A 20867-nucleotide genomic window follows, 5' to 3' on the forward strand; every position below is an offset into this window, starting at 1 on the left:
GGTATTAACATGTAACCAAATCATGCACGCTTCCTAAACAACACAATTCCCGGCTGTACTCAAGGATACAATTAGCACCACTAGTTAAGGACAGCTCTAATGAAGTTTTACTGGAGCAGTAGCAATGGTGTTGTTTTTATATCCTAGCAACTGTGTGTGGTGGTTTAAGCTCAGCAGGCAACTAAGCACCATGAAGCTGCTCCCTCCTGCCATGCCCCAGTGGAATGGGGCAGAGAATAAAAAGTAAAACTTGTAGTTTAAGGTAGGAACAGTTTAATAATTGAAAACAAAGTAAGATACAGTAATAAACAGTAAGAATGATAAAAAGGAAAACAAGAGATGCACAATACAATTGCTCACCCCATGCTGACTAAGGCCAGATTCCCTTTCTGAATCCAGATCGGCCTCATTTCCAAGTAGCTGCCCGCAGTTATACTGGGCATGGTGTCCTATGGTATGGAATATCCCTCTGGTCAGTTCAGGTCAGCCGTCCTGGCTGTGCACCCTCCCAAGACTTTTTCCTCCTCAGTGGCAAGGGACAGGACACAACAAAAGTCCTCGAGTTAGGATAAACCCGACTTAACAAAACTCAGAACATATTTTTTTTTTATTCTGAATACAAAACTCAGCACTGTCCTAGCTACTGAGGAATTAACTCCGTCCCAGCCAAAACCAGGACACTGGTACCTACTGCGCACTGGTGATTCAGCTTAGTCATGAAATACAGATTTTCATCGCTATGCAGTAGGTGATCTCTATTAATCATCCATTTAAGGATTCGCTCTAAGTGTACTAGTTAATGGGTTTTGAGAGGCAGCGCTGCTGAACAGCTGATGGCCACGCCGCTTTTACAGTGCAGAGCATCTTCGCGATTAACCTTCAGGCCTACTTCGTCCAGAGCTCCTCTGCTGCAACTCTTAGTGCGTGACAAAGCGAAAGCGGTACAAGGCACGCAGCCTCACCAACTGCCCCCACGTGTTAACCCTGACGGCGCCCCGGTTCCAGCACCGCCGGCCCCTCACCGCTCTCATCAGCTGAGGGGTGCCAGGCCGGCACAAGCTGCCTGGTTGCCGTGGGCGGCCTCCGCGACACACACACGCGCCCGGCCGCGGCTCCCCGCCTGCCCCGGGCCCGGGAGCGGCAGCGAGCGAACCGCCCGGCCCCGAGCCCACCCCGCGCCCCCCGCACCGCCTCAAGGGCGAGAGCGCGTCACTTCCGGGACGCACCCGCCTCCTCGCGCCAGCATCGCGAGACCCCGCCCCGCCTCGCGCGAGACTCGCTGGCTCACCCGGCCGCCCGGCCGAGTCCCTTCGGCAATTTCCGTCACCGCCAGACTCTACCAATCCGCCGCAGGAGCGCATCGATGAGCGAGGGCCCCCCGCGGGGTCCCTGCGGGGCTGAGCCCCGCGGCGCGGGCGTGGGGTTCGCGCCGCGGCCACGGCAGCGCGGGCGGGGCGGCGGGGCCCAAACGTGGGGCCGGGGCGGCGGGGAGGCATGCGGAGTTCGATTGATCAGGCCTGGGCATGGCGCCTCTCCTCCCCCCCGCCATGGCTCCCCGTGTCCCTGCTCCTCTCCTCTCAGTGAGCGAAAGTGGCCGCCGCCGCCGTCCCAGCGCCCGCAGCCGCCGCCTCCTCCTCAGCACCAGCGCGGGCGCCATCTTGGCGAGGCAGGAGCCGGGAGCGCCCCGCGGCAGGAGACAGGCAACGCCAGCCCCGGCAACGCGGGGCGAGAGGCCGGGTGGAGCAAGCGGGGGAGCGAGCCCGGGAGACACCCCCAGCCCCCCGCCGCCGCCGCCGCCGCGTCGCCGCCGGGCCCGCCACCCAGGTGAGCCACCGCGGCCACTGCGCAAGGGCACGCCGGGCCGGGGCTACTGGAGGCGGCAGCGGGGGCGCCGGCGGGGCAGGCCGCGGCTTCACCCCCCGCGCCGACCGGCGGCCGCAGCAGCCGGGCCTCTTCTTAAAGAGACAGGCCCCTTCCCCGCCCTGCCCGCCGGATGCGCCCCGCGGTACCGGCGGCCGTGGATCCGCCGTTCCCCCCCCCAGCCCCCGTCCAGAGCAGTGGCCGGGCCCCGCCAGGCGCGGGGGGGGGGGGGGCCGTGCGGGGTGGGGGGGGGCGGGCGCGCCGCCGCGCACCTGCGGGCGCACGTGCGGGCGGTGGCGCGTGCGCGGGTGCGGGCGGGGGCTGGGGGGGGGGGGGGCGCGCGGCGAGGGCGGCGGCGCGGCCGGGCCGGGAGCGCCGCGTCACCGGCGGGAGCGCGCGCCCGCCGCCGCCTGCGGGGGCGCGCTCCTGCGGGGACGCGCCCGCCTCCCCCGTCTATCCCGGTGCCGTCAGAGCGCGGCCTCCGCCCCGCGGCCGCGCCGGGAGCCGCGGCAGGGCCGGGCCGGGCCGCCCGTGTGCGCGCGGCCGCGTGGCGCGGCGCTGCCCGCAGAGCCCGGCCGGGCCGGGCCGGGGCTGCCCCTGCCCTGCCGGAATAGCCACCGGCACCTGCAGGAAGGGGCCGCCTGCCAGACTCGTGGCGTTGTTGATGGAAACTGTTTCCCCGGTGCCCGTGAAACGTAGTTCAGCGCAGTGTTCGACGCTGGTGAATGGGCGCTTCTCTAAAGCTGCGCTGTAAAGTCTGCTCCTGTTTGACTGCAAACAGGTAGCCTAGTGCAGTTTCTCTGTGTCACTCGATACAATTTCTGTTCATGATTTAGCCTTATACGCTCTTAACGCGATTGCCGATCTTCTATGGAAGATTTTCCCCTCTATGGTGTTGCAGATAATAATAGATGCCTTTAGTTTATGCCTTTGCATGGAGAATATGGTGCAAGTCAAGTTAGTTTTTTATCGTGAGTTGTGTATAATTCGGATTTTAGTTTCCTCTCTTGGAGAAAAGTCTACTGCTTATCTGATATACCTGCATGGGTGTGACCAGCACCTTTTTTAACTCGCACGAATCATGTGTGTTGTCACTACTTTAGTGTGTACCTGTGAGAGTAACACTGAGAGGCTGTAGGATAGTGAGGGAAAAGTACCAGAAACAACTGTAGCTTGAACCTTTTTCCACGGCTAAAGGATATTGCTTGTAGTTCTTTTGTTTCTCACATGTATATTGTTGAAGTTGCTGAAAATACTGCCTCCCAGTTCTTGACGGTTCAAATGAGCAAGTTTTGTTCCATTTGGGTATAATATAATAAGCTGTAAATTCTCTAATAAGCATGCTCTTTGACAGGCTAGGCTTACATGTTAGAGATTGGTTCAGATGGCAAGTCCTCTTAGAGCTTTTTTTGGACATAGTTCCCTTTTCGTGGTCTGGGGTGGAGGGAGTAAAAACCAAACAAAACTGAAAATATCCATGCAGTTGTTATTTTGTGTGCACAGAACGGCAAAGTTTTAGGATAACTGTTGGTGCTGGTGTGTAGAGCAGAGAGTATAAATGCCTTGTCAGAGGCCTCCATAAATACTATTAGTTGCTCTTTTGGGACAAGAATACTCTAATCGAACAATTCAATAATTAGGTTTGTTTTTCTGCTAGTTTAAACTTGGAAGCAGAACTCTGACATGCCAACTTTTGTGTTCAGTGTGTTTGAAGGCATTCTTCTGTTTACTTTGTATATGCTTTTGATACACTGCTGTATAGTTTTTCTTTTAAATAATAAATTAGGTCCTATCTGTAAGTGGGTTCTTTTGGGACTTGTAAAATCCAGAACCAGTGCCCTGCTGGCTCTTCTCTGTATTCAAAAGTGATTAAAATGTGGAACACAGATCACTGAAATGCTGTCTCATTCCTTGGAAAACAATATGAAACCTTACCACAAAAGCAGAACAGCAAAGTAAAGCATCTAGTTTACCTAGGTTTTTTTACTCAGAAAAGCAATTAAAATGGCTTTTTAAAATTTCAAACTCAAATGGTGAACTCAGAGTTCAGTTGTGTATACATGAATTTTATTTGTTCAGCTTGAGGTTAGTGGAGGGCTTTAGGTTCATATGAATTTGCTTTTTGAAAAGCTGTAGTGCCCAGTTATATTTAAGACACTGCCATTAAAAAAAAAAAAAAAAGCCAACAAACCCATATGGGAATTATGTTTTGCTTTAAAATGTGGCCTGTAGCTCTGGGAAATTGTTAATGTAACTATACATTTACCAAAGCAAGCTAAAATGTGAGTGAGGAAAGGAGAACATGTAATTCTCCTTCAAGTGAAATAGTTTTTCAAGTTTTTTTTTTATACCGCCACAATTTTCTCTATTGGAGATTATATGCATATAAAGAAGTCTGACAAAAATATTACTGTGCTAGTCTACGTTTTCCACACAGACTTTGACTGAGTGAATCTTCTGTTTGGAGATATATATATATATATATATATATATATTTGTGTCAGGATTTATTCTGGAGATACTACTACTGGAAAATCTCACATTATTAACTATTCTGCTGCTCCAGTGAGACCTGTATGTCTCAATTCTAAATTTCTTTGAAAAGGAAAAGTATTTTAGGGGTTTGCAGAAGTTTGTCTTAATAAGATGGTGTCAAATTGCAAAGCAACAAAAAAACCCCATGTGTGGGAAAAACCCAGAAAACTGCTGAAATTGCAAAGCAACTAAGGTGGCATAGAAGATTGTATTTTTGCCCAGTTTTTAATCCTGCTATGGATAAGACCTTCAATGCTATAAATAAATGAGGAATACAAACTTTCTGTGATTTCAGGTTTTGTCCGCATGGATGTTTTGTCAATGTACTTACAGTGATGGGACGGAATAGAGGAAAGAAGCTATTTCTGTGAGCTGAAATACTTAAACAAGTATTGGTGCTCACCTGCCAGCTGATCACACTTAATATCCATGCACTTCGTGTGTGGCTGCCGAGACTGAATTACTTTTACCTCCCTGATTTGCCCTGCTAAAAAGAGGTACTGTGCATTAGCTGGAATCCAGTACCTTTTACATGTATGCCAGCTCGTGGTTGTGTGTGTGCCCTCAGCTGGAGTGGAGTTGTTATCATTATTTACTATGATGGTTGATGTTAGTCATAAAGGGCAGAAAAACAAATCCTCTGGGCCCAGCTGAGGTGCAGAGGTGGCAGCAGCTGAAGGGAAAAAACACAAGAAACTCATGGATGAAAAAGTACTTTTTCAAACAGCTCTGCAAAGCAAACCCCATCCAGCTTGCAGCTAGGCACAAGAGCCAGATTTTGCATTTAGCACTTATGGGATTCCTCTTTGATACCAGTAAGAAAAGCTTGCTGGACTTCCATTCAGAAATATGCTGTGGATATTTGTTTAGATTGGGAGAACGTACTTTTAAAGCTAAAATGCTTCAGGAGACCACGGTTTTGTGGTTTGGTTGTTGCATGTCAGGGAGCATAAAATTTAGAAACCTTGTTATAAAACCTAACTGCTCTCAAAAGTTGTCCTTGGGGGATTCTTCTCCAGTGTGGCCTGTTTACTTACTGACTGGATGCTATAAATGGGCAGACTTGAAAACACAGGAGTGGGGGAAGAAACTCCACACCTACATTAACATTGAACTAAACAGTGTGAATTAAAACATGATAAGGAAGGCTCTTTCAGAACTGAACTTAGATATTTAAAAAAAATACAATTATTATGAAAGTTATTTGCATGAAATTATTACATTCCTGCTGATATTTTACCTGTGCTTTTAATAATTTAGTGGTCCATATGATGCAATTAAATGGCTTAAGTGTGACCTTCTGATTAAGAATGCTAGAAGATTCAAAGTGCCAGCCTGGCACTGCAGAAGCTATTTATTTCCAAATTCTGGTTTTCTAAACTGTTAAAACTCTAGGGGAGAGGAAGGGAGAAAGGAAATAGCTTTTGAATTTGATACTGAAACTTAACATTAAATTGGTATATATCAGTAAGAAAGTCATGATGGCACAAGGATTACTCTGCAGCTTCTGCTCATTTTACCCCTGTGACATATGAGTATTTACCTAAATGTTACCATCAGTAGTGAAATCTTTTAGAAAATCCGTGCTTTGCCCTTAAACTGAGTAGTCAAAAGGATAGATTTGTTTCAAAAATGTCAAAGGTGGAATGAATGTCATCACCATGTAAATCCACTGAAGCAGTATGCTGGTGATGTTGTTAACAGTTGCATACAGTAGTGCATCAGTCTGTGTGCCTCTCATTTGTTTGTTCCTATCGTCTCCAACTTCAGTGTTCAATCAGTTTTTGCCATTGGAAATCTTTGTTAAAACTTAGAGTGGAAATGAAAGAATGGAGAATGAATTATCTGTCATTTAGCCTCTCTAATATTACTTTGATCAGCAGAGATGCACTCTATGACTGTCAGCATATAAATAAATGAAAAGCTGAATTAAATGTCTTGAGTTTTTCACTATTCAGTATGCTTGTGTAACACTGTATTTCTTTTGGGCATTGTAAATATGTTTAAAGGGTATTGTTAATTTGTTTGCTTATTTGTTTATTTGGTAGGCAGGATACAGACTAATAATTGTTTTGAGGACAAGAGTAATTGATGTTGTATGTACAGGAGACTTGTGGAGCAATTAAAATAGGAAGGCAAGCAAAAACATGTCTTTTTATATGGGTGAAATGCAGAGTAGTTATACTATGTCAGGTCAAGGAGCACTTTATTAAATGTGGAAATGCAAGGTTGAGTTTTGGGAATGTGTTTTTCGGCAAGGAGCAGACAAATGAAAGATGCCATGTTCTGAGTTAACTCAGTTAATATGCTCTTGTTGATGGATACATTTTGAAATGGCATGAGAAAAGGAATTCTCATACTTTTTTTGCTATGATACTAGAGAGTGATTTTTGCTCTTGTAATAGATGTAATTTTTATTGGTGCTCATAAGGAAAGGAAAACAAACCCCTTTCACCTTCAAGGTGTTCTTTTCTAACACCTCATGAATGATCTCTTCCGTTAGAGGCACAAGTTTCATGTTTCCTCTAATTTTTTAACCCTTTTACTTAATTTCTTCACAAAAAGGTTTGCCAAGCATTGGAACAGGCTGGTCAGGCAAGAAGTTGAGTCACTGTCCCTGGAGGTATTTAAAAGGTGTGTGGATGTGGTACCTAGGGACGTGGTTTAGTGGTGGACTTGGCGGTGCTGGATTAGCAGCTGGACTTGATGATCCTAGAGGTCATTCCCAGCCTAAATTATTTTGTGGTTCACAGCCCTCTCTCTTGGAACACAATTCTTCATTTTAGTTTTTTTGTTTGTTTGATTTGGTTTCAAATGCCTGTTAAGCACTATGACATAGGTAGATGAAAGTTGCTTGGAAAATGTGCATCTTACTACCCTTACCATAGGGAAGGCTTTCAGGTGTTGCTACATTCTGCTAGAAATGAGTATTTGGTAACAGAGGTTAGTCATTTAATTGCTGTCAGGTATGCAAAGACCTAATATGTAGAAAGCTTCAGTATAAAGGTATTTTTTATCACAGAGCTGTTACCTTGTCTAAAAAATTCTGGTGTGTTATTGGTTATTCTCTGTGGGTAATGTTGTAGCTCGAGACCCAGTATTTATTAAGAAATAATACAATTTGCTTTTGTTCAAGCACAGCCATTAGTCCTAAGATGAGAATCACTTATGATATTGTATTGTAACTTTGAAGTTCTGAATCAGTTCTGTAATTTTGGAAGATAAAAGACTTAGAGAAGGTTAGATGCTGGGGTTTGGATCTCTATATGTGAAGAGAGAAGAACTTGAAGATTGGATACTCAATCTGTATGTTCACTTACATAGGAATAAAACAATTTAGTCACTGATTTAACAATTGAACAAATATAAAATATCTTTCAATAAATTAATGTGAAGTTTGCTTCAGGTTTTGTAGTATTTTTAGAAAGCGATAGAAACCAGAAGAATCCTTCAGAAGTACAATTAATCTAAGCCTAACTGGTTTTAATTTGAACAACCTGTTCTAGTGAGAGGTGTCCCTGCCTATGGCAGGGTTTGGAATTAGATGCTCTCTAAGGGCCTTTCCAGCCTAAACCATTCTATGACTTTGGTCCTCCACCAGAAGCAAAAGCTTAAGATATTTGTTTGTAGATATTTAATATCTTGACAGCACTTTCACTTATACAGTAACAATTTCACTTGTACAGTAACAACTTTGGCTTTGGAAATCATGTACCTTTCTCGCTAGTGTAATGGTGATGGCATCTTTTGTAGTCAAAGAAAAGTAAAATTTGAGTTGACAGAGCTATTACTGGAACTGTTGTTGCAAAGTCGTTTGTAGTTGAAGGAGAAGAAAACTGCAGTTGACAGAGCAATAACATGTTTTGATACCTTTGTTTCTAGAGTATGTACTGTGTAAATATTCAGGGGACTGCATTTGCCTTTCTTAAGAATCTTAAATTCAGAAAAATAAAATCAAGTGGACAGTTTTTACTAGTTGAAAAACATAATGCTAGAATACATTCTAAATTTGTAAATACTAAAAAGTATGTTGCAAATTGCAATGTGTTATTTTTCTTTAATAAAATAACAATTGCACTTTAGAATGGAAGGGGTTTTGATCAAGTATTTATAGCTTGTTTGCCAGCAGGTAACAGCTATATTTTCAGTGCTGAAAGAGTAGCATTGCTTTAAAGGTAAGGTAGAAATATTACAAGTATTCAGTAGACTACAGCTGTGAACTGGATGGTTAAAAACAACAGAGGGACAATATTTTTAGTAGTTCTTCCTTTTTGGAGTTAGTTATTTTTATATATATATATATATATATATATCCCCTGTTAAGGGTTAAACATGTTATCTTTAATAATGTTGAAAGCTTACTTTACATACTTGAGGACTATCTTCATAATACTTTGAATTTCTATGTCACCACTTGGATTATCATACTAGGTTAAAACTTGTGCTTGTTCCTATGAAATAGCGACCACAAAGTCATAAACCAGAAAACTAAATCTGGTTTTTGGCTGTGGTAGCACTGTGGTGGAAAGTTGAATGGCAATTTCTGTTTGTTTACTGTACCTATTAACTGCAACCTAAGCTTTTGCCCAGAATTGCCTTGGTGGATCTGTCTGCTGCCCAGGTTTGCTCCTTTCAGAGGAGTTGTGGTGCTGATGGCCGTTGTTTCCTTTTTCAGCTGTGTGTTCAGAGGCACCTGTGCATGAGGAGAAGTTTGTTCTATGGCCTCAGAGCTGGGTGCCAGGGAGGATGGCGGCTGCTCAGAGCTGGCAAAACCCCTCTATCTGCAATACCTGGAAAAAGCTTTGCAACTGGATCAGTTCTTGCGACAGACGTCTGCCATCTTTAACAGGAGTATATCCAGGTACCAAAAGCTTTTCTACTTTCCCTCGGGAGTGTCAAGGAAATACAGGAAATACAAGCATTTTTATTAAATTGTTCCCAGCCAGCACCATGTTAAGAATTTATCAGTGACTTGTTCATTAGAAACTCTTCTGCTTTAAAGGGGGAGAGGTCACTTGGATAGTTCAGCCTAGAGAGGAGGAAATCTAAAAAAATACTATAAAATTTAATAATAAATCTAGCATTAGCTTTGAGTTCTGAAACAAAGCCTTTCTAATTTCTTCTCTCTGATGATCACTATCAGGATCTGAGGGAATGGCATGAAGTTTTGTCAGGGGAGAATTAGGTGGGATATTAGGGAAAGATTCTCTCTCCAGAGGGTAGTTGGGCACTGGAACAGGTTCCCCAGGGAAGTGGTCAGAGCACCAGCCTGACAGAGTTCAAGAAACACTTGGAAAACACTCTCAGGTACATGGTGTGATTCTTGGGGACTCTCCTGTGCAGGACCAGCAGCTGGACTTAAAGATTTTTGTGACTGCCCTCCAATTTGGGGTATTCTAGATTATATGAAAGATTTTGGTCTGTGCTTCTCTCAGTTCATAGTGATAATACAGAGTCTTACCAGCTCATGTACAAATTAGTACAATGTTTTAAAGCTCCTTTTTGTAGCTGAGAGGCCAAAACTTTCTTTGCAAAAAGTAGGGTTATTAAGCCCTAAGTAGATTTTCAGGGACACTTACAGTCTTTAGTTATAAAGAAAATGGAAAGATTGTTTGTCAGATGCAAAAATTGTGTAAGTTGTAGCAATGAGACATCATCAATGTGTGCTTCTATCCCAAAACAATTCCATATTTAATTTCATCAGTGTTTTGGAATTGTGAATTTACAGAACTGGTAACTGAATGGGCAACAGATATATTTACAAGTATGTAATAAGACCCACAAAAGCATTAGAAAAGGTATATCTATATTTCTCACATGTCCCAATGTGTATGACAATATTGTGCTTGGTTTGACTTGCATAGTTCATGCTTCTAAAACTGGATACCTAGTTCAAGACTGGAGGTGCAGGCTGATAGCATAGCCAGGCTGGTCTGATGATTAACTGTTGCTATGGGGTTCATGGGAGATGATTAACTGCAGTATTTCTAATGTAAAATTACATCTGAAGCTGTCTCAATTCTTAAGCCTTCAGACAAATGCCCATATGTAAGAAAGTTGGATGGGCATCTTCTCTTTTGAGTATTTTCCTGTCATTGTCACTGTATTATGGATCTTCTTGCAGTGATGAAAGTGAAGATGGATTGGATGACAATCCTTTGCTGCCTCAGTCTGGGGATCCCCTGATGCAAGTTAAGGAAGAGCCTCCAGACTCCTTCCTTGGAGAGCCTTCTGGAGCAGGGAATTCTGGGATGCTGAACACACATTCTCTGAATGGAGTACTCCAGCCAGGTAGGCATGTACTGGGTTGAATCTCTGCTTTCTTTGGGTTAGTCTGGAAAAGCATTTTTCTTAAGAACTTTATTTTTTTTTTTCTCTAAACAGAACCAAAGTCTGAAAAAGGGAGCTTGTATAATTTTTCCAAACTGAAGAAAAGCAGAAAGTGGCTGAAGGTAAGAATATTGGAAAGAATTTGTGTAATTACTGTGGAATCTGTGAGCAGGGTTACCCACCTAGCCATTCTCAGTAATTTACAAGTAGTCCTAGCTAACCAGGGAGGTCTCAGATGACAGAAAGTTTGCAAACGTGACAACCATTTACAAGAAAAGCTGGTAAGAGGACCTAAAGAACTACAGAACTGTCAGCCTGTCTTTGGTACTCTGTGAAAGGTTATGGAGCAGATCCTCTTGAGTATCATCACACAGCACATGCAAGATAAAAAAACCTGGGGATCGGGCCCAGCCAGCATGAGTTTATGAAAGTCAGGTTCTGCCTGACCAACCTGATCATATTCTGTGACAAGGTGACCTGTCTAATGGATGAAGGGAAGGCTGTGGATGTCTGTGTACACTTCAGTAAAGCCTTTGACGCCATCTCCCACAGCACTTTCCTGGACAAGGTGGCTGCTCATGTTTGGGTGGGTGTACGGTTTACCAGGAGAAAAACTGTCTGGATGGCCACTGGTGGTGCCTGGAGTTACATCCAGCTGGTGGCCAGTTCCAGTGGTGATCCCCAGGCCCCTGGGCCTGGTCCTGTTTATTATCTTTATTAATGATCTGAATGAAGGGATCAGATGCACCCTCAGTCACTTGCAGACAAGTTGGGTGGGAGTGTTGATATGCTGGAGGGCAGGAAGGAGCTGCAGAGGGATCTGGACAGGCTGGATTGCAGGCCAAGGTCAATTGCATGAGGTTCAACAAAGTGAATGTCCTGCATTTGGATCACAGCAACCCCATGCAGCTCTACAGGCTGGGGAAAGAGTGGCTGTAAAGCTGCTCAGCAGAGGAGGACCTAGGGGTGCTGGCTGACAGCAGCTGAACATGATCCAGCAGTGTCCAGGTGGCCAAGAAGGCCAATGGCATCCCGGCCTGTATCAGCAGTAGTGTGGGCAGCAGGACCAGGGCAGTGATTGTCTCCCTGTACTTGGTGTCCCTGTGAGGCCAGACCTTGAACCCTGTGTCCAGTTGGAGCCTCTCACTGTGAGAAAGACATTGAGGTGCTAGAGCAGGTCCAGAGAAGGGCAGTGGAGCTGGGGAGGGCTCTGGAGCACAAGTCTTGTGGGGAGCAGCTGAGGGTATTAAGCCTGGAGAAAAGGAGGTTTGGGGGGAACTTTATTGTTCTCTACAACTCCCTGAAGGGAGATTGTAGTGAGGTGAGGATGAGTCTTTTCTCCCAAGTAACAAGCAATAGGGCAAGAGAAATGTCCTCAGGTGTGCCAGGCGAGGTTTGGATTGGATATTGGTAGAATTTTCTTCACTGGGAAGGATGGTCAGGCATTAGAACAGGATGTTCAGGGAAATGTTGGAATCACCATCCCTGGAGATGTCCAGAAGGCATGTAAATATGGTACTTAGGAATGCAGTTTAGTGGTGGACTTGGCAGTTAGTTCACATTCAGAATCTGAATTAATTTTAGTACACTGTCCAAATTAAACTAATCTATTATAAAATTTATTAAATGGAGTTTTGGGTCTTGACTGAAAATTTGTTTTTAAATTGAACTCAGTACAAGGTCTCAGTGAGGATGGCAGAAGAGAGTGGAATGGTGGCTTTATGCCATCTTTGCATTTTCACTGTATTGTAGCCATCTCAAGTTAGAAGAAACATGTTCTCCAAGAGGTCGAGCAAGAGCCAGAGTTGCAGAAACTGGTGCGGGTAGAAGTGGTAGAATAGGACAAACTCCAAATGGGGTAGGGAAGCACCTGCAAACCACACATCACAATATACCCCTGCTGTTATCCTGGCTTTTCCCACTGCTGCTTTTCTGAGACCACAAACAGGCAAAGTGGACGAAAATGATTTAAGTATCACGAACTAACAGAAAACTACTTGCCTTCAGTTCAGAAAATGTGTATTGAATTCACTGCTACACAGGTGTGCTCCTTAGAACACTATTTTCTATGAATCATTTTAGATGGACACTTTGTAAGTGCTAAGTATCATTGTAGGGCCAGACCCGCTGGCCTTTATTAGGCCAAGGCTCAAGAGTGCTTTGCATAAATACACAATTCAGCCCAGGGACTTGGGACTGTTAAATTAGTTCTCATTTATTTTTGTTAGAGTATCCTTCTGAGTGATGATTCCAGTGACACAGAATCACCAAGTGATGAGGATGGAGAGGAGGAGGAAGAACTTTCTCTTTCAAGGGAGGAACTTCATGATATGCTGCGATTACACAAGTATAAAAAATTGCATCAAAGTAAATATAGCAAAGACAAAGAGGTAAAAAGTCAGAATTTTTACATTTCCTTGATTTTTATTCTTTCCTTTAACTGCTTTATTCTTAACTGTTCTTTATTTTAACTGCTCTTACGTTTTTATCAAAACTCAGAATTTTGTGTACTGGAAAATACACTCTTTGGTAGACAGTAACTGTCTAACCACTTTTAGACAAGGGTTATTTAGTCAATTACATACACAGAATGAAAGATGCTGTGAATCTGTCAGTGATGTATGTAACTGGTACTGAAACATTATATACAGCTTCCACAGTGCTCTGTCCCAGTCACTGGAACAAATATTGGGTGTAAGAATGCAAGATTTGGATTATATATATGCAATGTATATGAAAATGAAAATGAAAGTTAAGTTCTAATACAGGTAGTAGCTGCTATTCAAGTGTATTTATATCACCATTGAAGTGATGGATATTAAGGTTATGTTTACAATCTTGAAAGGGATTGCCTAGTTTACTACCTTGTCATTTTCTGTCATGATTTGAGGTTTTGCTTGACTCTTTTTCTTTCTTGTTGCCTTTTTTTGTTTGTTTTGGATTTTTTTTTGATATTCGCTTTCTTTCCCTTGTAAGAAAATAGTCTGCTGCATTTTTGCATTTTTCTTAGTAATAAGCCAAATTCTATGGCTGCTTTGATTCTAATAATACATTTTTTCAAATTACAAGGGCTTTTGCAGAAATGTTCACTGCTGACTTGAATTGTAGCAGAAAGTCTCAGATGAATTAGGTTATCCTATTCTGTTATCAGAGAATGTCTGAAGTTAAAATTTGTCTTCCTGTTTTGTATTCTCTTCAAATTCCTCCAAAAGAGTGAAGAAATATTTTCTCACACAGGTCTTTGCTTCTCTCTACTTCTTTCCTTTGTTTACTTGTGAAGCTCTGAACCAATATTATGTTACCTTCTTGAAATATTGCGTAGTTACACAAATATTCATATGCCACATTTTTACACAGGTCATAATTTTGTTAGATTTTACACAAACACTTATTTCCAGACTAGTAAGAAATAATACCCAGTAAAAGTAACCAGTGACTGTATTGTCAGATCAGCAGTACGCAGTTATGTGGGGAGGGGAACATATATCAGAAAAGTTTGTTTATGCTCATGGTCTCACTTTTCAAAAATCTTCTATTAACTTAAAAGTATGCTTAGGTTTTAAATAGTTAATTTCTGAGCGGTACTGCCTTTAATTTGCCTGTCTATGTGTAACCTCTGTGGAGTTCTTACAGTACTTCATTTGAACAATGCTGGGAATATACTGGCATTTTTCATCATTCAGGGGAAAAATGCTGAGGCAGCTATATTTTTACTTGACAATCTGAGTGTTCAAGTTGTTTGTCCTTGTAGAAATCTTTTAAATGCCTTTTCTTTAAACCTGTGCTTTTAAATCCTTTGGAATGATAAAGTAAAACATGTATGTAATTTGGGAATGCAAGAAAAACAAATATTAGGTCCACAATTGGACCTCTTCATGTAATGTGTTGTCTTGCTGGGCAGCAGCTGTATGGAAAAGACAGAGCAGCATGGTTTAAAAGTGCAACCTTCACTGCCTGCTTTTCCCTCTTACTTCACCAGGTGGGCTTGGTTCCCAGTGCAGAACTTGGAGGCCACCCCTGGGAGCAGTTGGTTTCACTTTAGACACTCTCTGATAGTTGATAACAAATGCAAAATATGGAGAAGTGCATGCTTCCTGATCTCTTCTTTATGTTCAGGATCTGAGCTTTTTTAGGGCTGTCTCTGTTACCTGCTCACTTTCACCCTTCAGTTGCAGCAGTACCAGTACTACAGTGCAGGGCTGCTCTCTACCTACGACCCCTACTACGAGCAGCAGCGCCACCTGCTAGGGCCCAAGAAAAAGAAGTTTAAAGAAGAGAAAAAAATAAAAGGTAAAGGCATTAACCTCATGCTTTTAAATGGCTGCTGTGGTTTAACTTCTTTCCTATGTTGTTTGCTTTGACTAAACATAAATGTTCAAAACTTGTGGGTTTTGCGAGGAAATACCAAGTTCTGATAAAGAAAAATGTCGTCAGAAAATATCGTGCTTTATCGTCTGGCTCCTAGAAAGCTAGGGTGGGAGAAAAGTGTGTGACTGGAGAGTGCATGGCTTAAGATCTTCTTTTTGGACCTTATTCGGTGGTTTGGAATCCATAAACATTGTTTCATATCATGGTCCATTTACTCAAGAGTATTTTGAAAACATAATAGGTCCTTGAAAAGTGTTAAGAACTTTCCCAGTACCTGCTGCAGTTATTCCTGAATATGTAGTTTTAGTGATCAGGAAGTTACAGTTGAGAGTGTTTTCTGGATAACAGAGGGAACTCAGAGTTGATGTTTGATGTCAGTTAGAATAGAATTATATCTCTCAGATGTAACAGCTGGAGTTTCTGAGATGCACATTTGCCAGGAAGCGGTTTCCTTTCTTCTTTGGGCTGGGTAGTTGTAAATCTGTAAGGAAGCAGAGAAGGCTATGAACTGTCAGTGTAAGGTGAACTCCTAGTGCAAATACTTAAATTTGAGCTTTGTTTTAAAGGGCTTATTTCAGGCTGTCTTCCTTTCTTTTTGCAACTTCCTTTAACTGTGGGGTTTTTTTCCCACTAATCTTGCAGCACCCATAATTTTGCATACTCACAGTGAACATTTTTAATATCTGATACCGGTATTACTTTCCTCTGAAAGCTGGTATGACATGACAGCATGCCAATCTCTTTGAATGCAATCTTCTCTTTGCTGAGAAGTTTGCTTTGAGACTTACTGTACCAAATGACCATGTTGTCACTTTTAAATGTCTTGCTACTTGAAGATAAGTAAAGGTATTTTACCTCAAAGCAAGAAACATTGCAACAAGTCCTAGACATTTTAATTCTCAAGGCTTGTTTCCCTGGATGGAAGTAATTGCATTTCGCCTCTCTGTTAAACAGGAAAACCTTTCCATTATAAAGTAATGAGGAAATATCTAATAGTATAAATTAATCGTACCAGAATTGGTGAACGTGGATACGTTTGGCTTTTTTGTTGGTTCCACATATAAATTGACTAGGAGAACTTACTCAGGAAAAGTGCCTGATTAAATGTGCCACAAAAATAGAAATGTATTTTTATGATTGTTGTTGCCATGCAGGCAAGTTGAAAAAAGTAAAGAAAAAGAGGAGACGGGATGAAGAACTCTCGTCAGAGGAGTCACCACGACGTCACCATCACCAGACCAAAGTTTTTGCCAAGTTTTCCCACGACACACCACCACCTGGGCCCAAGAAAAAGCATTTGTCTATTGAGCAACTTAATGCACGTCGGCGGAAAGTGTGGCTTAGCATTGTTAAGAAGGAGTTGCCGAAGGTGAGCTTGGCTAATGGCAGTCGATCAGTGATGATAAAAAAAAGTGAAATAGAGAATTAACTTAGTGGGGACTTGACACTTAGAAAAACAGAGTAAAGTAAGATCTGATTTTTCTGGTGGTCATTAATGACCTCACTGGAATTCTGTAATCCATAAGCAACATTTAGTTGAAATATCACCAGTGGTACTTAAATGGATCATGCAGTGCTTTGCCATGGCTATTCAACCCTTGGCAATGAAAAGTGCAGTAAGTTTTAGCAGGTACTCACACTGATCTACATGATGGCAATATGGAGCAAAACAGGATCTAGGTTTACAATAAAGGTCAGAAAAGGGGTGTTTCAGTCACAGCACCAGTGTTTTTCAAATCTTACCTCAGAAACAGACTAGGGAAAAATGTTTGCATCATTTACAGGACAAGCTTCAGGTGCATATGAAACAGAAAGTTGGTTTCACTGTTGACTGGTCGGAGTGGACATTAGAACCTGCTTTTTGAAGTTCCCAGTTAACAGACTTTGAATTCTCGGAAGTTACAACCAGTCATGACTGTATCATCCTTTATGAACTTAAAAGCCAAACAAAGGATATGTGCAGTGAGAGAGACCATATTTTTTCAAAAGATTAATTTTGGTCATGTGAAGAACATAGGATATACATAAACTCCTAACATCTTTGGGAAATAGTGGAAAATATTGTTTGCCTTAGTGATAAAAATGAAACAGAAGAACACTGCTTTGCAACAGAAGTAATTAAAGAAACAGTTGTGGAAAAAGAGGTGTTTTGCATTCTTCCTTCAGGATTTGGAATATATTCATATATGCCTTCAGTAATTAAAGGATGAAAAGCTGTTTCAGTCAAAATGAATACTTAGAGTTCTCAATTATACAGTAGTGTGTATGACTGAAGTTGGCGCATGTACCTGCTGAAGACTAGACAGTGATTTTTTAAAACACTGTGAAGCCATTACCCTTTAGTTAATTCAAGGTTGTGTTCTTTTACAGGCATACAAACAGAAAGCTTCAGCCCGTAACCTCTTCCTAACCAACAGCAAAAAGGTAGGTGGTGTTTAGTTTCATACTGTTCCTCCTACTGGATGTAATAAACAAACTAACTTCTTTATGTTTCATCTGTTTCTTACAATAGTGACTGTACTAGCAGGGCAGTATAGGAGAAAGCGCTGTATACGAGTGTTTGTGATTTATTATAAGGCTTTTCATTTTTTAGTTGTGTCATTTTGTTTCATAAGCAACAGATGAAACAAGCAACATGAGTTCCTTTCATGAGATCTTTTTGGCTTTTGAAGGATTTAGTTTCAACATTTTGAATTTATTGATCTAGTGGCTTTGGTTCAACTTCGTGTCCAACTTTTGTGTTCAACTTTTGAGTTGCCCATCTATCCACTACTTAAAACTTGCTGGTTTTAAGCATTCTGGTTGAAATCAAAGGGGCTCTTGGAATATGAAGTACTTTAATTTAGATAAATATGTAGAGGACCTGAGATTTAAAATAGAGCAGTTTTCAGCTTAAGTGATTGCGAAAGCAATCCATCTTCTCATCAGAGTCTTCTCTGAGAATCAGCACTGTTTCTACCTAGAGAACTTTACTTACAAACACTGGGTAACAGCTTTCTGAGCACTTTTCAAGGGTTATGCTCAAGTGTCTTTTATGTGTCTTTTATCATTTATGTGGCAAATGATGAAAAGGTAATCAAGTATATGACTGAGAATTGTTAGAGACAAGGTGATGTAGGAAGTTTCCTGTTCTGTATATACATTATGGAGAAAGGGAGCATTTTCTATGTAAGGGATGCAGAAAATGGGACTCGCTTGTATGTTTAGGAACTTGGCAAGTAGGATTTACATTTTTTAAAGTTCCACGCTTTTTTGCCTTCATTTTGTTTTATCATTTGAAATCTGTATGTTTGAATTGTTGATGTGCAAATTTTAGAGGAAGAAAAAACTGTCACAAACTAAAAACCCCAGCAATTTTGATCATTATTACAATGACATCAAATTATTTCTACTAGAACAAAAAAATTTACATTTTCTTATGCTTCATGAAGTAGTAGCAAAACTGTATAATGTTCCCTCGCTTTTTTGTGTATTAATGTGAGCAGGATTGTGTTCCACCAATTCTGCTATTGCAGTATTCTTAAGTATATTCTTACTGAAAAGTAAGAAAATAACCCCAGAAAAGTGTCAAGAAATAGGTGAGTCAGAGCTGTAGGCAGGCCTTGAATTTTGTTCTTCTGGGTCCCTTTCAAGGACCTATCCATCAGATCAGTCTTTTAAGTATTAGGCCATGCTAAAACTGTCTTCAGATTTTGTCTTGTCAGCTGTCTCAGAATTTTTTTTGGAAGGTTGCATTCTCTCATGCCATTTCAGAAGCATTGCTGCTAAGTATCAAAAGTTTTTTCTCTTTTGAAGTAACAGACCTGGTTATAAAAGAATCCGATATTGTTTATTGCTGGCTTTCTTTCCAATCTGCCCATTTTACCACTGTTTCCAAACCTTATTTCCCTCTAGCTCGCCCACCAGTGCATGAGGGAGGTACGCAGAGCTGCTATCCAAGCGCAGAAAAACTGTAAGGAAACACTACCACGAGCGCGCCGTCTCACCAAGGAGATGCTTCTCTATTGGAAGAAGTATGAGAAGGTGGAAAAAGAGCATCGGAAACGAGCTGAGAAGGAGGCTCTGGAACAACGCAAACTGGATGAGGAGATGAGAGAGGTACAGCAAAATCACAGATCGCTGATATTTAATATGCTGAGAGGACACAGAAAGGACTGGATAATTTGAGTGTCTAAATTCAAGCCATGAAATTCAGTTATTTGTTCTGTTTCAGTGCTATTCCGTGTATTTCTTCTGTTATCTTATTTTTCTTTATGTAATTATTCTAATGTTAGCAAGTGGTGGTTAAAAAAAAAAAATCCTTCAATGTGAATAAATTCTTTATAGTTGAGTGAAATTGAGGAAGGAATTAGAGAAGCAGGGCATGTCTCACAGGCATGCGCAGCTCAGTGTTGGTAAGGGCCAATGGTTTTTGATGGTTTATACGTCTTTCTGGGTCCGGAAAGGAAGACACTTTCATTGACATTGATTTTTTTCCTGTCCTTTTTTTCCCTGCTGGAAACTGATACTGTAATTTATGTATGGGGCACAGATTTTTTCTGTGCTTGCTTTTCAGCTGGCCAACAAACAACTTCTCGAACTCCATTACAGAGTAAAAGGGATTGAATTTGAGAACGTTTCCTTGTAAAAGCTCTCTATGAATCTGTGGTTGTTACTTTAGGTGTGTATTCCTTATTTGAGGAAAGGGTGGATCTTTAGAATGCCTTATATTTAGTTTTATGCTTAAATTATGCTTGTATTTTTTGTATTCCTTTCTTTCTTGCAAATTCATAAGGATTTTGCGAAGTTTTCTGCTCATTTAGGTTAATAGGAAGATTTTAACTGTTGCATTTTTTGTCAGAGCCTAGGGGTGAACAGAGCTTCTGCGAGGTCTTGATGAGTGCTGAGTAATGATAATATCTCAGCTGTATTACCTGTTGATGTATTTCTTGTGTACTACCATAATTCCCTCTACTAATAAGTAACAGAATGTGGGAGTGAGGTTGCCATGAAAGCATTTCTTAATTCCTGAGTTCTTTACTATAGACTACTAAAGATGTGGGTTTTTTTGTTGATATTTTAATTTTTCAGTATAAACAAAACTTTTAAACTTTCTTTTATTAGATTGTTTTGTCATGAGTTTTGTCATGATTACTGAATTTAAAAAAAAAAACTTTTCATTTACAACAATTTTATATTTTAATATAGATATTTACAGAGTTGGTCAGTGTTCTTATGTGCAACTAATAATGTAGCCCTTAGCAAAGTGATGTGCTTAACATAATCTAGATAGATTAATTGTTGATACTTTATTAGATTACATTTTTGTTTGTTTGTTTAATTATATTTTCAACATTGAACTCTTGTCTTGTCTCTCTTTCCTCTTCTGTTTTTGGTAAATGCTTTTCTCTTAGGCTAAGAGACAGCAGCGCAAACTTAACTTCCTGATCACACAAACTGAATTATATGCCCATTTTATGAGTCGTAAACGAGATATTGGACATGATGGGATACAGGAGGAAATCCTACGTAAACTGGAAGACAGCTCTACCCAAAGGCAAATTGATATTGGTGGAGGAGTAGTGGTCAACATCACCCAAGAAGATTATGGTAAGTGGTTCATCTACAGTCCTTTCCTCTTTTGAAATTTACTGTACTGTGTGTTACTGTGCAAACTTAACAATTTCAAGTGCAGCATCCTTCTCTGCAAGAAGGACTACTGCAATTATTGGAATTTATCTGTGTGTTTGGGTGCTTCCTGCTGCAGAGCTCTAACATGGGTGTGCTGTTTTCAG

General features: G+C 41.5%; 1 protein-coding gene across 3 annotated transcripts in view; it reads left to right on the plus strand.

Annotated features, from left to right (window-relative positions):
• Positions 1-1484: 1484 nt before the first annotated feature.
• The window catches only part of INO80 (INO80 complex ATPase subunit), a 64490-nt gene continuing 45107 nt past the window's right edge, over positions 1485-20867 (plus strand). Inside the window, exons 1-10 of one of the 3 annotated variants that reach the window (XM_040067734.1) lie at positions 1485-1824; positions 9071-9256; positions 10520-10686; positions 10780-10847; positions 12954-13115; positions 14895-15015; positions 16248-16462; positions 17464-17517; positions 18988-19191; positions 20487-20682. In XM_040067734.1, coding sequence (XP_039923668.1) covers positions 9114-9256; positions 10520-10686; positions 10780-10847; positions 12954-13115; positions 14895-15015; positions 16248-16462; positions 17464-17517; positions 18988-19191; positions 20487-20682 — 1330 coding nt within the window. In that variant the 5' untranslated portion in view covers positions 1485-1824; positions 9071-9113. Of the gene's footprint in view, positions 1825-2495; positions 2642-4731; positions 4893-9070; positions 9257-10519; positions 10687-10779; positions 10848-12953; positions 13116-14894; positions 15016-16247; positions 16463-17463; positions 17518-18987; positions 19192-20486; positions 20683-20867 lie in introns of those variants that run through there. The other 2 variants (XM_040067736.1, XM_040067737.2) reach the window with 2 other exon arrangements.

The sequence above is a fragment of the Hirundo rustica genome, chromosome 6 (assembly GCF_015227805.2).
Source record: "Hirundo rustica isolate bHirRus1 chromosome 6, bHirRus1.pri.v3, whole genome shotgun sequence".
Taxonomy (NCBI): domain Eukaryota; kingdom Metazoa; phylum Chordata; class Aves; order Passeriformes; family Hirundinidae; genus Hirundo; species Hirundo rustica.